Consider the following 15,689-nt stretch of genomic DNA (forward strand, 5'->3'; position numbering starts at 1 on the left):
AAATGATCTAGAGAAAAAAGCTGGATTCCTGAAGCAAACAGCATTTTGGCTCTGAAATATCACAATATAGCATTGTAAGAATCAGAAGTTTTAGGTCAGAGAAAGGAGAAAGTCTATAGTAACAGGGCAAGACCTGGATAAAGTTTAACAATACCAAAAGCCAATTAGACTTCAATAACTGGAAGCCTACACTCAACATGGAGCTGGAAGGGCACATAATTTAGGAAAAGCAATGTCAGGAATACACACACACGCACATATACAGAAAGAAAGAATAAATGATAAAACAAATGGAGTAAAAGATAAAATGTGGAATGTGGATGAAGGGTAAAAAGGAGATTTTTATACACTTCTTGAAATTTTCAAATTATTGCAAACATTTTTTTAATATAAAAAAAATCTAACAGGGAAGGAATATTCATACAAAACTACTATTCACTTACTTCTGTTTATTAAAGAGACTTAAGAAGCAAGTCCAGAGAAGAGGGCTGGCCTTGAAGCTCTCTTTTCAAATTTACTTCTTAGTATGACGACGTAGAAAAAATACTAAACTTCTGTGAGCCTCGGTTTCCTTATGTGCACAATGGGGATATTACCTTATAAGGTGAAGAGAAAAAAGATGAAAGCATACTCCCGCTGTCTGGCCCATATATAGCTCACATCTGATATTTGTGTAATGAAGAAATGGCTATAAATAGTTCCAAAGGTTCAAAAAAAGATCTCTTCTGACTAAAGTGATGAGGGATAGCTTCATAGAGAAGATGGTGTTTCAGTTAGGCTGTAAAGGATAGATAGGATTTCAGCAGTTGAAGTTAAAAGAGAAAGACACACAAAACAGAGAAGAGTACAAAGAAAAAGGCACAGATGTTAGAAAGTACAACTGATGAAGAATATCAAGAAGTCCTATTTGATTAGAGCAACTGCTCTGCAAAAGTAAACAGACATGAGAAATGCCAGCACCTGTTTTTTCTTTCTTTTCCTGTTAAATGGTGGCATCTGAGAACTCACAAATGATTTCAACACTCAAACTAATAATTTCTATCATCCTTACAGTGCACTTGTGCCTTTCAAATTATAAAAAGGCTTGGGGCAGCTCAATTGGTTGGGTGTCCGACTCTTGATTTCAGCTCAGGTCATGATCTCACAGTTTGTAAGTTTAAGCCTCACTTCAGGCTATGTGCTGGCAGTGCACAAGCAGGCTCCTGCAATGCCAGCACAGAGCCTGCTTGGGATTCTCTCTCTCTGCCCCTCCCCAACTTGTGCACGCACACATGCTCTCTCTCTCTCTCTCAAAATAAATAAATTTTAAATAAATAAAGAGCTCACATTTTTAAAAAAATGAACACTACGAAAGGGCATAAACAGAAAAATGGAAATGTACTTCCTCTTAAAGGTAACCACCATCAGGTTCTCTGCATATCCTTTCAAAAACTGGTTATACAAGTATACACATATCCTTCTGGTTTTTATTGTACATGGATGGGGAAATTATACACTCAGTTCTGCACTTCTGCTTCAACTCTGGACAACTTTCCATTTCAATGCCTATAAATTATTTTTAATAAAGTAATTTTTATACAATAACTAGACACTAAACATTAACGACAATTAGGTTTGTCTCTTATCACAAATTTCTTATCACAAATAATGCTTTAACCAATATTCTCCTTCATGTATTTGCACACATTCAGTTATATCCATTAATGAATTCTAAACAGTGTAACCTAAAGGTCTAAAGCACGTGCATTTAAAATTCTGAGAATCAAAGTACTCTCTAAAATGCTGAACCAATGTACACCAGCATGTATGAGGAAGTTGCCCACCACCATCATTAAACTCAAAACTGGTTCAAACTTTTCCGTATTTGACAATATCATATGTGAAAAAATGCTTTTCATGAGAACTATTTTCATAATATTACTAAGATACTACCTATGCTATTTTTCACTTTCACTCATAAGTTTTTCAGAAGCTTTATGACGTGATGACATCATTACTCTGACGCTTAATAGAATGTGTACTATGTATTTCTGTGTTCCAAATATTTCATTCGGGGCACCTGATTGGCTTAGTCAGTTAAGCATCCAACTCTTGGTTTCAACTCGGGTCATGATCTCACGGTTCATGAGGTCAGGCCCCATATGGAGCTATGAGCTGATGGCGCAGAGCCTGCTTGGGATTCTCTTCTTCTCTCTCTCTGCCCCTTCCTCTCTCTCTCTCTCTCTCTCAAAATAAATAAGTAAACATTAAAAAACACTTTACATAAAATTTGTTTTGATTTCTAATATAATAAATATTAACAGATATAAAACAATAACATCAACAAAAGTTCTTTGGAGTCCTCAATAAGAACGTAAAGAAGTTCCCAGGCCAAAAAAGTAATTAACTCTTAGTCCAATCTTTTCTTTCTTTAAAAAAAGTCATTGGATATTCAGATAACATTCTAACTGTAAGTTAAAGAAACTCAACATCTTTACAATACTGTCTTCTTGGTGAAGAATTAAATATGTATTTACAAGATACCAGGATGGCTCAGCTGGTTAAGCATCTGATTCTTGGTTTCAGCTCAGGTCATGATCTCACGGTTCATGGGATCTAGCCCTGCATTGGATCTGCACTAAGAGCACAGAGCCTGTTTGGGATTCTCTCCCTCCCTCCCTCTCTGCTCCTGGATGGCTCTCACACATGCATGCATGCTCTCTACCCCTCTATCCCTCTCAAAATAAACATGTTTTAAAAAGCCAGGTTTATTGAGGTATAATTTATAATTTACATTCAGTAAAACTTAACATTTAAGTAAACACAAAGAGAGAACATTTCCTTTACTGCAAGAAGTTCTGTCAGGTCTCTTTCTAGTAAATCCACTCCCTTCTCAACCCAAGGCACTCAATGATTTATTTTCTATCCTTATAGTTTTGCATTTTCCAGAATGTAAAATGACTGGAACCACCCAGTATGTAGCCTTTTGAATTTGGCTTCTTTCAGTCAGTATTAACTAATTTGAGATTCATCAATTTTGTTGCATCTATCAATAATTCATTCCTTTTATTGCTGAATTGTATTCCACTGTATTCCACATTTGATCTATTTGCCAACTGATAGACATTTGGGTTGTTCGCAGTTTTTGGTAATTATGAATAAGCTACTATAAATATTCACATATGGTTTTTGTGTGAACAAATATTGTCATTTTTCTTGGGTAAAAAACTAGGAACGACACTGCTGGGTCATATGATAAGAGTATGTTTAACTTCAGAAGATTGTCAAACTGTTTTCCAAAGTGGCTATACCATCATGCATTCCTACCAGCAATCTATTAGCTCCAGCTGTGTTGCAGTATGGTTTTGAGATATCTTAAAAAATGACATCTAAGTACCTACCACCCATTCATATCTATTTTACTTGTTTCTAAAACTTGAAATGTGTGTTGAATTTTTATGACTTTTTTGGCAGTTATTAAAATGGTCAAGTTTATCTATCTCGACCTATTAAGTATGGTGAGATATTAATAGATTTCTTAATATTGAATGATTGCTTCTTGGAATACACACACTTGGTCATGGTGTATCACCCTTTTAAACTCTATGTTAATATTTTCTTTAAAATTTTCACACCATTTTGGTGCGCCTGGGTGGCTCAGTCAGTTGAGCATCTGACTTTGGCTCAGGTCATGATCTTGTGGTCTGTGGGTTTGAGTCTCACATCAGGCTCTGTGCTAACAGTTCAGAGCCTGGAGCCTGCTTCAGATTCTAGGTCTCCCTCTCTCTCTGCCCCTCCCCCGCTTGTACTGTCTCTCTCTCTCTCAAAAATAATAAACATTTAATGATCCAGTAATTCCACAACTGGGTATTTACCCAAAGAAAATGAAAACACTCATTCCAAAAGATATGTGCAACCCTACGTTCACTGCAACATTGTTTACAACAGCCAAGGTATGAAAGGAAGCTAAGTAAGTGTCCACTGATAGACAATAAACCAATGGATAAAGACGTGGTGTATATATACACAGTGGAATGTTACTCAGCCAACCAAAAAAAAAGAGAGAGAGATATCTTGCCACTTGCAACAAGATGGACGGACCTAGAGATTATGCTAAGTGAAATAACTCAAAGACAAATACCCTATGATTTCACTTATATGTAGAATCTAAAAAACAAAACAAAAAGCAAAACCAACCCATAAATACAAACGTGGTTTCCCAGAGGGGATGGAGGAGTGGGAGGATGGGTAAAAGAGATGAAGGGGAGTGGGAGATACAGAATTCCCGTTATGGAATAAGTCACAGGGATGGAAGGAAGGGAAAGAAGACACTAGGGAATATAGTTAACAGTACTGTAACAATGTCGTATGGTGACATATAGTAGCTACACTTGTGGTGAGTATTGCATAGGTATAGAGTTGTGGAATCACTATGTTGTATATTTGAATGTAATGTAACATTGTATCAACTACAACTTCAATTAAAGAAACAAACAAACAAAAAAAAAACCCATATGGGGCGCCTGGGTAGCTCAGTTGGTTAAGCATCAGACTTCAGCTCAGGTCATGATCTTGCAGTTCGTGGGTTAGAGCACTAGGTCGGACTCTGTGCCAACAGCTCAGAGTCTGAAGTCTGCTTCAGATTTTGTGTCTCCCTCTTCCTCTGCCCCTCCCCCGCTCTGTCCCTCCCTCCCTCTCTCAAAAATAAACAAACATTAAAAAAAAATAAAAGAAAAATTTATATGCCACTATACATAAATGAGATTATTTAATATAATATCTTCCTCTCCTCCTTTTTGTGGGGTACAGAGATATATCTGCCACATTGAGAATTTTGAAAAAACACATGGGTATGATTCCAATTAAATGACGTTCTACAACAGGCAAAACTATGTAAACAGTTAAAAGATAAGTGGTTGCCAAAGGTTTGCAGGGTGGAAGGAACGAACAGCAGAGCAGAAAGGATTTTTAGGGCAGTGAAACTATTATGTATGATACTTTACTGGATTATGTGGATGCCAGTAACGATATATTTGTCAAAACTCCAAAGAATGTACAACACCAAGAATGAATGCAAACTTAATGTAAACTATGGACTTTGGATAATCATGTATCAGTGTTAGTTTCATTACAACAAATGTACCACTCTAATGCGAATGTTGATGGTGGGGAAGGTAGTGGGATACATGGGAACTCTACTTTCCATTCAATTTTGTTATGAACCTAAAACTACTCTAAAAAGAAAAGTATATATTAAAATAAAAAATCTTAAATATTTCTACATCCCTACTGATAACTGAGATTGGTTGGTTCGCCCTCCTTATGGAGAAAAGAGGGGATTATATCTGCCATGTGGGAGAGCTTTTTGAAAAACAGGCACCTCAGCTGTACTTCCAAAGAATTTCATTAATAAGTCTGAAGCACATACTAGGTCTCTGGTGTTTAGTTTTTTCCTTTAAAGATTTCCAAGTAAATTCTGATATGCATCTGCAACTGAAAAACATTATAGTGAAGCAAAAGCTTTACTGGAAAACAATGCAAAATACAGTTGAAACGTAAGCTTACATTGGATTGAAAGGAACTTTGATAACAAAGAAATGAAACAAAATCTATACAGGATTATAAAAGGAACAACAAAGTAATAGTATGAACAATTTTGCTAACCCTAAGCAATTATTTTTAGTGTATTATCACCTACACAATTAATTTAAAAAACCTAAGTTACTGTCAATAATTTTTCAAAATACTCTCTCAGGAACCAGGAGCCTTAAAAATTAAAGCCATCGTGCCTAGTTTTCCACGGTTTCTAAGGAAATAAAGCCAAGAAAGCAACAAAATTAAAAACCAGATGCAAAACTGGTGGTAAAACAGAATGCACTCTACTCTTCCAAAATGAAATCTTCCACCTTTTCCTTCATGTCCATTTAGTTAATTATCAAATTTTCCTTACTATTCTATCCCAAGTGTTTGATTTTATCTACCCCTGTCCATTCTCACTGCCACCAGTCTGGTCCAGGTCCTTGTCATCCTAATATCCACATAACTGAAAAAACTCTAACCCACCCTTCCTTAACCTTGGGACTCCGCTGTTCTTCAATTCATCCTTCACACAGCTCTCTGATTAATCTCAACACCTTTTCCGCTGTATTACCTCAATGCTTAAGGACCCAGAGTGAGTCTCTGGCATATCTCAGATCAAATTTGAACTTCTTTGTCCTACAAGATCCCTTGACCTTGATTCACTCAATATTCTTTTCATCCTATACCAATGCCTACCCAACATACTGACTGTACATCTTTTTATATTTTATTATATTCAAGATGATATATATTTAGTGTTCTGAGTCAATCCACCCAGTCAGTAAATCCCAACACACTAAAAGCTCTAAATATTTAACATTCACAATATTCTTTGTGAAACACCATAAATTACTAATATAGTTAATTATATAAACTAAGCATAATTTAATTAGAAAACATGACATGCTTTTAATATAAAAAAAAAACCCAAAACCACAAAATATGATTACAAAATAAGTTATGGATTTATAAATTTAAGCATAAATGAATTAAGTATAAAAAACCTTTCAGTTCATTTGTAAATACTACTCCTTTCTTACCAACTTCTAATCAAGTGGTAGCAGGCCCCTTTAAAATATTTTAATAAAAATTAGAGAAGAAAAATAAATTTGAAAATATTCTACTCCTTTTTTTTCCTGTAAAGTGATTCAAAGAGTTCCTTTATTTTAGTGACAACATTCTAGTGTTCGGGGGGGGCAAAGCCTGGAAAACACAGCCCTAAGCCACTACTGTGAAAAGTCAATGCTGTAGACATAATTCATAGGTGCTCATCTCTGGTTCCATCTTCTAGCTCTAACCCCATTAATCTAAATAGAAATCTCTATTTTCTCTCATGTCCCAGCTTCAAATTTTCTTCCACTGAGAAGGTGACTATAACTTTTGACCCTGAATTCTGACTTCACCTTCCAGTATCTACAGATTCCCAACTTGCAATGTTCACCAAAGACATTCTCAATATCCAAACATTTAAAGGAAAATATTTACTAAGGATTTTTAGAAATCCATACCATAGGATTCAGTAATTCTACTTTTGGAATACACCCAAATGAAATAAAATTAGCAGTATGTGTAAGACTGTTCACTGCATTGTGATTGTTACAATGAAAAATTGTAAACCTAAAACTTCCAAACTGAGGGCTTGGTTATGGAAATGATAATAATATTCTGAGAAATGAGAAAAGCAATACTAACATGGGAAAAATCTGGCCAATAACGTATGAAAAATCTGGATGCTGAGAAACAAAAACCCAACTTATTTTCTATATTTTTAAAGTGGAATACAAATACTTTAAGAGCAAATTAATATTTTTCTATATCTTCCAAATTTTCTACAGTAAGCAACTGTACTATTTATACAATAAAAAAACTTTCAAAAACTAGAGCTGAAAGCATGTATTTACTACAGTGAAGCTTCCTAGCCTACCTAAAACACTGAAATTTCTTTACTTTTGGCTAGAATTTTATCATCTCAATGTTCTGTTATTTCATCAAAGTTCTGATCGAATACTTTAGATCTTTAAGAAAAACTACCTCTTCCCTTATTTATTTGTAGCTGGATTTTTTTAGATAAATCTTTCCCCAAAATTGGTGTAGAGTTCCTTCATGTTAAAAAAAAACTTTACAAACTTGCCTTAATCCAATTCATATTCATTACTGAATTTATTAGTTCTGTAATATATCTATCACATGTGCACTTATGAGGGTTTTCACATTTCAAATTAAGAAGCAGCACATATAGGATGTACCTTTCTTCCCAAAACATATTAACAACTAAAGATCAGAAATTATAATTTTTTTTAAGATTTTATTTTTAAGTATAATCTCTACACTGAACATGGGACTCAATCCCACAACCCCGAGATCGGGTTGCAGGCTCCACCAACCGAGCTACCCAGTCGCCCCTCAGAAATTTTCTTTTTAAAAATCAATTTTTGGGGCCCCTGGGTGGCTCAGTCAGTCAAGCATCCCACTTCAGCTCAGGTCATGATCTCGCAGTAAGTTTGAGCCCCACACCAGACTGTGTGCTAACAGCTTAGAGCCTGGAGCCTGCTTCGTTCAGATTCTGTGTCTCACTCGCACTCTCTGCCCCTCCCTCACTCACTCTTTGTCTCTCAAAAATGAATAAATGCTAAAAAAAAAAAAAATTAAAATGTAATTTTAGAGGTGCCAGGTGGCTCAGTCAGTTAAGCATCCAACTTTGGCTCAGGTCAAGATCTCACAGTTCACAAGTCTGAGCCCTGTGTCAGGCTCTGTGCTGACAGCTCAGAGCCTGGAGCCTGCTTTGGATTCTGTGTCTCCCTCTCTGCCCCTCCCCCACTCACACTCTGTCTCTCTCAAAAATAAACATTAAAAATAATAATAATAAATAAAATTTAGGGGCACCTGGGTGGCTCAGTTGGTTAAGCCTCCGACTTTGGCTCAGGTCATGATCGTGCCATTCCCAAGTTCAAGCCCCACATCAGACTGTGTGCTGACAGCTCAGAGCCTGGAGCCTGCTTCAGATTCTGTGTCTCCCTCTCTCTCTGACCCTCCCCCATTAATGCTCTGTCTCTCTCTGTCTCAAAAATAAATAAACATTAAATAAATAAATAAGTAAATAAAATTTAATTTTAAATTAAAAAAATTTTAAATGTATACTAAGCATAGCACTGAGCATACAGCAGTCCCTCAAATGTTGTGGAAAGAATGAACAGATCAGAAAATAAAGAGTTTAGGAAATAATATAATATTGTGTGTCAACTATACTCAAATAGAAAAAAAGAGTTTATATAAAGAAATAAAATGGTAAATCTGGTAGATTAATCGATGCTAAAATTATTAACATTTTTTTAAAGGAATGAACCACGGGAATGACAGAATCACAGATGAGATGTCAAAACCTTGTTAGAAGCCGTAAAACAAATGGTCAAATGATATTTTATTAGCAAAGTGGAGAACTCTAAAGCCTAAACACCTCCAAAAAAGCTGATTCACACTGCCCGCAAGCAGGAGGCTTCACAGGCATCTTTGAAGGTAGACAGGAATGGGACTAAAACCTAGAAGATTAGCTGAAAATCTACAGTCATCACAACCAGATTTCCTCCCCCACTGTTTAGAGCCAGCAACCATCCCTTCCCCAACCCTACAGTTCTTGAGAGGATTGCTCTGCAGAAACCAAACTAAAGAGACTCTAAGTACAGGTGCCATACAGAAAACAGGATTACATGAACACAATGAACAGTGAGAACTCCAGCTACTTTTTAAGATGAATTCTCAAAACATAGCAGCCAGGTATATATATCCTCCAGGCAAGAGGCTGGAAGTTCTCTTTCTGGATCCGGGAAACTGATGAGACCACGAGAAAGGACCTACGAGTGTCCCCTCCTCCCATAAATGGCCACCTTCAACATGCCACACCTACAGAGTTTTCAATTCCATTTTTGACACTTCACTCTTAAATATGAATGGGCAAACCCTGTAAGATGAAGGCTGGGGAAAGCCTCTATACAGAAAAGACAACAATAGAAACAAAAAAAGGAACTTAAAGAAACAGCAAATGGGAGTGGGAGGGAGGAAACTTAAAAACTATTATCTTCAGAAGGATTATAGTGTCTGTGAATCAATATAAAGATACTATAGCAGGAGCACCTGGGTGGCTCAACCGGTTAAGCATCCAACTTCGGCTCAGGTCATGATCTCACAGTTTGTGAGATTGAGCCCTGCATCAGGCTCTCTGCTATCAGTATGGAGACCCTTTGGGTCCTCTGTCCCTCTCTCTCTCTGCCTCTACCCTGCTTGTGCTCTCACTCTCAAAATTAAATAAACATTAAAAAAAAATTTAAGATGCTGGAAGAATGAGCTCTAAGAAACTTAAAATGTGGATAGAAATTAAAAACTCAATAGAAAGGTTGGAAGATAATACTGAGGAAATTTCTTAGGAAGCAGAACAAAAAGACTAAGTAACGGAAAATAAGAAGGAAAAGAAAATTAAAAGAACAGCCTAAGAGTTCCAATACGCAAATACAAATTCCAAGAGAGAACAAAAAAAATTGATGAGGAAGAGATTATCAAAGAAACAAGGCATCAAATTTAGAATACCCATTCAATGAGAGACACTATAGGCAAAATTAAAGAAAGATGACAGGCTTAGAGAAGGTATTTTCCAAGCCTAAAAGGAACAGACCATTCAAATCTAACCTCCACAAGGAACCTCTGCAAACCAAAAAGACAGTAACCCAAAGGAAAGAGAAACAAAGGACAAAATAGACAATTTTCAAAAGGGAAAACTTGAACGGATCCAAAAGATGCTCAAACTCATTAGTAATCAGAGAATGTAAACTGAAATAGTGAGATGCCATTTTATATCCATTGCTGGCAAATATTACAAAGTTGAATAAAAGCAATACTGACAAAGATGTGGGCAAACAAGAACCCTCCTATACTTCTACTAGGCACATAAACTAGCTCTCCTATTCTATAACCCAGGAATCCCACTCTTGTGTGTATATCCCAGAGAACTTCTCACACAGGTCCACAATAATGTACAAGAGTATATTTACCATGGTGTATTTGTGATGCCAGAAAGGCAACTCAGGTGGGAAAGAAAAATAAAATGTGCCAGATGTGTATTATGGAATAACATCACACACAATTATATGTACAGACAACAAAACAGAAAAGTCTCTAAAAACAATGCTGAATTTAAAAAAGTAAGAAACAGGACAAGGTCTATAACATAATAAACTAAATACGTACACACACACCACTACATATTTCACAATTATTCAATGATTCATATATAATCAAGGAATATATCAATCACAATGCAGTGAATGCCTACTGAAAACGGTAATGGGGAAGTAGGGCTCAGAAATCAAAGAAAAACTTAAAGGATCTTGTATGGTTTGCTGATAGTGTGTCAAGAACTGGGAAGCATAATTAACTTGAAAACTATTTTTACCTAAAGTCCAGAAAATAATTTTAAAAAATTCTCCAGAACTAAATGACATGAAGCATTCTTGCTTATAAGCTTTCATGAAGTGCCCTTAAATTAAAAAAACAATGGGGCGCCTGGGTGGCTCAGGTCACGATCTCACCCCACATCAGGCTCTGGGCTGATGGCTCAGAGCCTGGAGCCTGCTTCTGATTCTGTGTCTCCCTCTCTCTCTGCCCCTCCCCCGTTCATGCTCTGTCTCTCTCTGTCTCAAAAATAAATAATCATTAAAAAAAAATTAAAACAAAACAACTTATTTAGGCATATTATCATGGAATTTCAGGGGTTAAAAATAATATTCTGGGGTGCCTGGGTGGCTCAGTTTGTTCATGGGAAGATCACATGCAAACAAAGAAGATTCAGAATGGTTTTGGACTTCAACAGCAGCAATGGAACACAAGAAAACAACAAAAAGCTATGACTTTCAAATTTTTTAAGCCTACAATTTTATACCCAGCCAAATTACTGATGAAATGTTAAGATAGACTAGAGATCTATTTCAATTATGCACAATCTCAGAAAGTTTTTACTTCCCAGGTACTCTTTCTCAGGAGGCTAAAAAAAATAGGAGAAACACGAGACCCAAAACAGGAGAGAGGCAAAGAGAATTTTAAGAGTGATGTAAAGATAAGTTCCAGGATAACAGGTGGCAAGTAGGCCTAGAAAGTAACCAGTCCAGATTGCATTAAAGAGACAGAGTTCTAAGACAACTATTTCAGGAAATAAAGAGAGAAAAAAAAGTATTAACTCCTGGAAAAACACAAATAGGTTAACAGAAGAAATGACATCATAATAGTACATGGTTCGGTTGTGAATATTTACATAGTTATTGTAAACACTCTGAATATTGACTTAATAAAGAACTATGATAATTATACTGAGAGACTGGGAGGGAGAGGCTCTGTGTGTGTGTGTGTGTGTGTGTGTGTGTGTGTGTGTGTGTAAGAAAGTCCATAGGTAATGCCTGAAATTGCTATATCATGAAAAAGCAATAGAAACAACTTATTAATAAATGAGAGTAAACAGCTTAAAAAAAAAAAAGATAGCCTCTAATAGTACAGAGGCTAGGACAGGGGACAATTGTTTTTCACATATTATTCTAGTTAAAAAATTGTATTTTTTAATGGCAATAAAGGAAGGAACTTGAACAGTCTTCCTTCAGCCTTTAGTGAAGTAGATCTTCACAGTATCATTTCATGATGCTAAACCAACTAAATCTAGTTTATTCTGCTTGGAAGACTGAACTGCAAACCAAGAAAAAACCAAGTTTCAATGGTTGGTGTGAACATAGTACAAATAGCCCTGTTTGAATTCCAGCTCCATCATGTACTCCATGAAGTAGGACAAGTTACCTAACCACCCTATACATGTTACCACCTCTTCAAAGTGGTTTTGCAAGGATAATTAAGTGAAAACAATTAATGTAGTACTTGATCCATCAATAGATGTTAGTCCCTCCTGTTTGTCTTTGTTTCCTAGCTACAAGCCCCCATTCTGACCCCAAGCTGCCTTGTTGGTCAGAATACAGAGACTCATGGACAACTCAGCAAATATCCCTCCTCATGCTGGAAAATCAATCACGATGAGTAAGCAGACTTATCTTTGTATATGAAGGGCAGCATTATTCTTGTTATGTGAAGAAGATTATCCCCATTATCCACATTCTGGATTATTGCCTGCTTTCAAGAACTGCCCCAATTAATCTACTATACTAGGTCAGAAACATTTTATCACTTAGATCTGTATTTGGTGGGGTTGTAACATCTTTAAAAAAAAAAAAAAAAAAAAAAAAAACCACAACTGCACGTTCCATCAGTCTTCATCCCTGCTCTTTCACTGCAGGGCCTCAAAATTTTCTAATGCAGGCCCTATCTGGCCCCCCGTTGGCCTGGGGCCACCTCCTGCTTACTGCAGCAAGAACGGAGTGAAATCAGCCCCAATCAGCTAATTGAATTGTTTACCATTTCCAATGTTTTCTTCCATTATTATGGCTGAATTCATAATACCTGCAGAGTACAGCGATCTTAAAACAAAGACTTTGAGTAATAGGGAATTACCTTCATCACTAGGTCAGTCACCTTTATTTGCATGGCCCAAAATCTTAATTGATTTTATGCAAAGTATTCATACATATTTCTAAAAACAATCTGACAGACTTCAAAACACAAACATCATAAATCAAGACAATTGCTAATTTAGCAAACATTGTGTTAAAACACTGGTGATAAGAAGAGTAAGCTATAATCCCTAATCTCAAATGAAAGGGAAAAGGTAGAAACTAAATTGAGAGCAACAAAGAAATAGTCCAGGAAACAACTGAGAGAAATTCCAAACTATCTGATATAGTTTATAACATGGCTGAGGCTAAGGAAAATTACAAAAGTTGGACACAGCTCTGAACTCCCACCCCACTCCCAACAGCCAAAGTGTGAAGAGCAACAGGATGAACAGGATGGCTTACAAAACACAAATGATCTAATAAAAACAGTCATTTGTTAAAAAAAAAAAAAAAAAAAAAGCCTACCACTGGGCTCTTAAAAAGAATTTGTCTCTAAGGTATCTACCTCATAAGGCCCAAAAAATAAATAAGCAATGAAGATTTTTTTCATGTTGTCTTTTCTTACGTACCAATCGTAGATAAAAGTCAATGTCCGTAACATTAAATCACAGTTCTCTGAAGAGGGCCTAAAGTAACAAAATGCAAGTATACTGACTTCAGGTGAGGTGTTTACTTCTGTCATTTGGTTTTAGGTTTTTATATGTTTTGTTTCTCTACTAGACTGTAAACCTTGTCCTCAAGGCTCATGTCTAATTCCATTTAAACTTGCTATTTACTAGAGTACGTTACAATTTCTGCTCAGTTATAATGACTGATAAAATGCCAAGCAGTTAATATTTGTATTCACTCTATGTCAGTCTTCCCCTCCACACTATCAATTCCATGGGGGTAGTAACAGCGTTTTGGCGGTGTCTGTATCCCTAGTCTGAAGGCATACAATCACTCATTAAGTATATACTGAATGAATGCATTAAGTAATAATTTTTGAAAAACACACACATATACAACCAAGAGGTATGTAAGGAGGGGAGAAATAATTCTTAAAATGGCAGTGATCTTGGGTTTTCAGGCTGTTTCCAAAAAGAGCTAGATGACCTTAAGTAAGTTACTTAACTTCTCTGACTTTCAAAGCTTCTATCTGTAGAATGGAAAAAATTAACATCTACTTCAGAGTTACTGTAAGCATTAAATGTTTTACCATACCTAAAGTACTCGGCAAAATACCTGGAAAGGAGTTCAAATGTTCATTCCTTCTCGCACATCCTCCATCTTATAATCAAGTATACAGAGTGGCCCCCCCAAGAATAAATGATTTCAGTGAAAATGCAATATTACTTCACTATCATTTGCCTTCAAAAAGTTAAAATTGCATCTTAACAATCTTTAAGGGGAAATAACTTCTGGATCCGTTCCAAAATATTACAAATACAAGAACAAGTTAATGTCAAGAATGAGCCTGGAAGCAACAAGAGGGTAAAATCACTTACTCATCTACTGCTGAGAAACAGGGGTTTTGAAGGAACCGTTTCTTAAAGGAAAAAAGGATGAAAAAGTAATATTGATTTTAGCATGTTTTAGAAAAAAAGCACTTCAAATTTGTTTACTTGGCATTTAAACCTTAAAAATCAATGATTTTGAAATCTTTCCCTTAAAAGTGAAACATTAAATACTTTCATTCAAACCTAAAACATTCCTTCAAGATTTCCTTGACTCCAGTCATCCTTCAGTTTTTCTCCTCCCATTTTGCGCTTCATCGAATACTTCGCTGTTTCCCTCGCATCACCAGTTACACACGCTGTGTGCAGACTAAGTTCTGTCATTCCTATAATTACCACACCCCGGTCAGCCGCTTCAGGCCCATGTTGTTATGACATCTGTAAACTGCAGTCGTCCGTCTCCACCCCCGCCCCCCCCCCTCCCAACCACCGGCTCCAGCACGGGCTGTAACTTGTGAATTCCCGAGACGGGATTTCTACCCGCGCCCCCTGCTCCCTCCTGCCTCAAATCCCAGCACCCGGCGCTGCCCACCCCCGCCCCCCGCTCGCACGGGGCCGCGGCGCAGGCTCGGCGCTCGCCTCCTCTCAGCCCCGCTGCCTCGGCGCCCCGCAGTCCCCGGCGCCGCTTCCAACCCCGCCGCCGCCCCGCCCTGCCTCGCCTCGACCGGCGTTCCCGATGGCGATCACACCAGCGATCCCCACCCCCACCCTCCCCTCCGCCGGCCGCGCGGCCGTTAGGACCGCCGGGCCGTGACGCATGGACGCGCCGCGAGCGCCCGGGCCCAGGAACCCAAGCTCGAGCCCGTCCGGCGCCCGCCCTCGCCCCGGGGCCTCTCCCGGGTCCCGCCGAGGACTACCGGATCCGCCGGCGGGAGGGGGAGGGGCCGAGGCCGCGGGGCCCCGCACTCACCAGACTCAAGGCAACCGATCCCGGTGCCGATGCTGGGGTGAGCCGCTTGCTCGCTTGCCTGCCCGCCGTTCCTCTCCCGCGCACAAGCTCCAACAGCCGGCCAGCGCCGGTGCTCACCAGGCCCTCGCTCTCCGCCGCCGCGCACCCAGCAGCAAGACCCTGCTCAGCGGGCGTTCGCAGTGCGCCTGCGCG

General features: G+C 37.9%; 1 protein-coding gene across 5 annotated transcripts in view; it reads right to left on the bottom strand.

Annotated features, from left to right (window-relative positions):
* KPNA1 (karyopherin subunit alpha 1) overlaps positions 1-15,689 on the bottom strand; it is a 68,597-nt gene extending 52,908 nt beyond the window's left edge. For 2 of the 5 annotated variants that reach the window (XM_042956394.1, XM_042956388.1), the window contains exon 1: positions 444-1,265. Coding sequence is in view for 1 of the 5 variants with exons in the window: in XM_042956391.1 (XP_042812325.1) it covers positions 14,579-14,582 (4 nt within the window). In the remaining 4 variants the exon portion in view is untranslated. Of the gene's footprint in view, positions 1-443; positions 1,266-14,578; positions 14,620-14,773; positions 14,976-15,497 lie in introns of those variants that run through there. The other 3 variants (XM_042956389.1, XM_042956391.1, XM_042956393.1) reach the window with 3 other exon arrangements.

This window comes from Panthera tigris, chromosome C2, assembly GCF_018350195.1.
Source record: "Panthera tigris isolate Pti1 chromosome C2, P.tigris_Pti1_mat1.1, whole genome shotgun sequence".
NCBI classification, from domain to species: domain Eukaryota; kingdom Metazoa; phylum Chordata; class Mammalia; order Carnivora; family Felidae; genus Panthera; species Panthera tigris.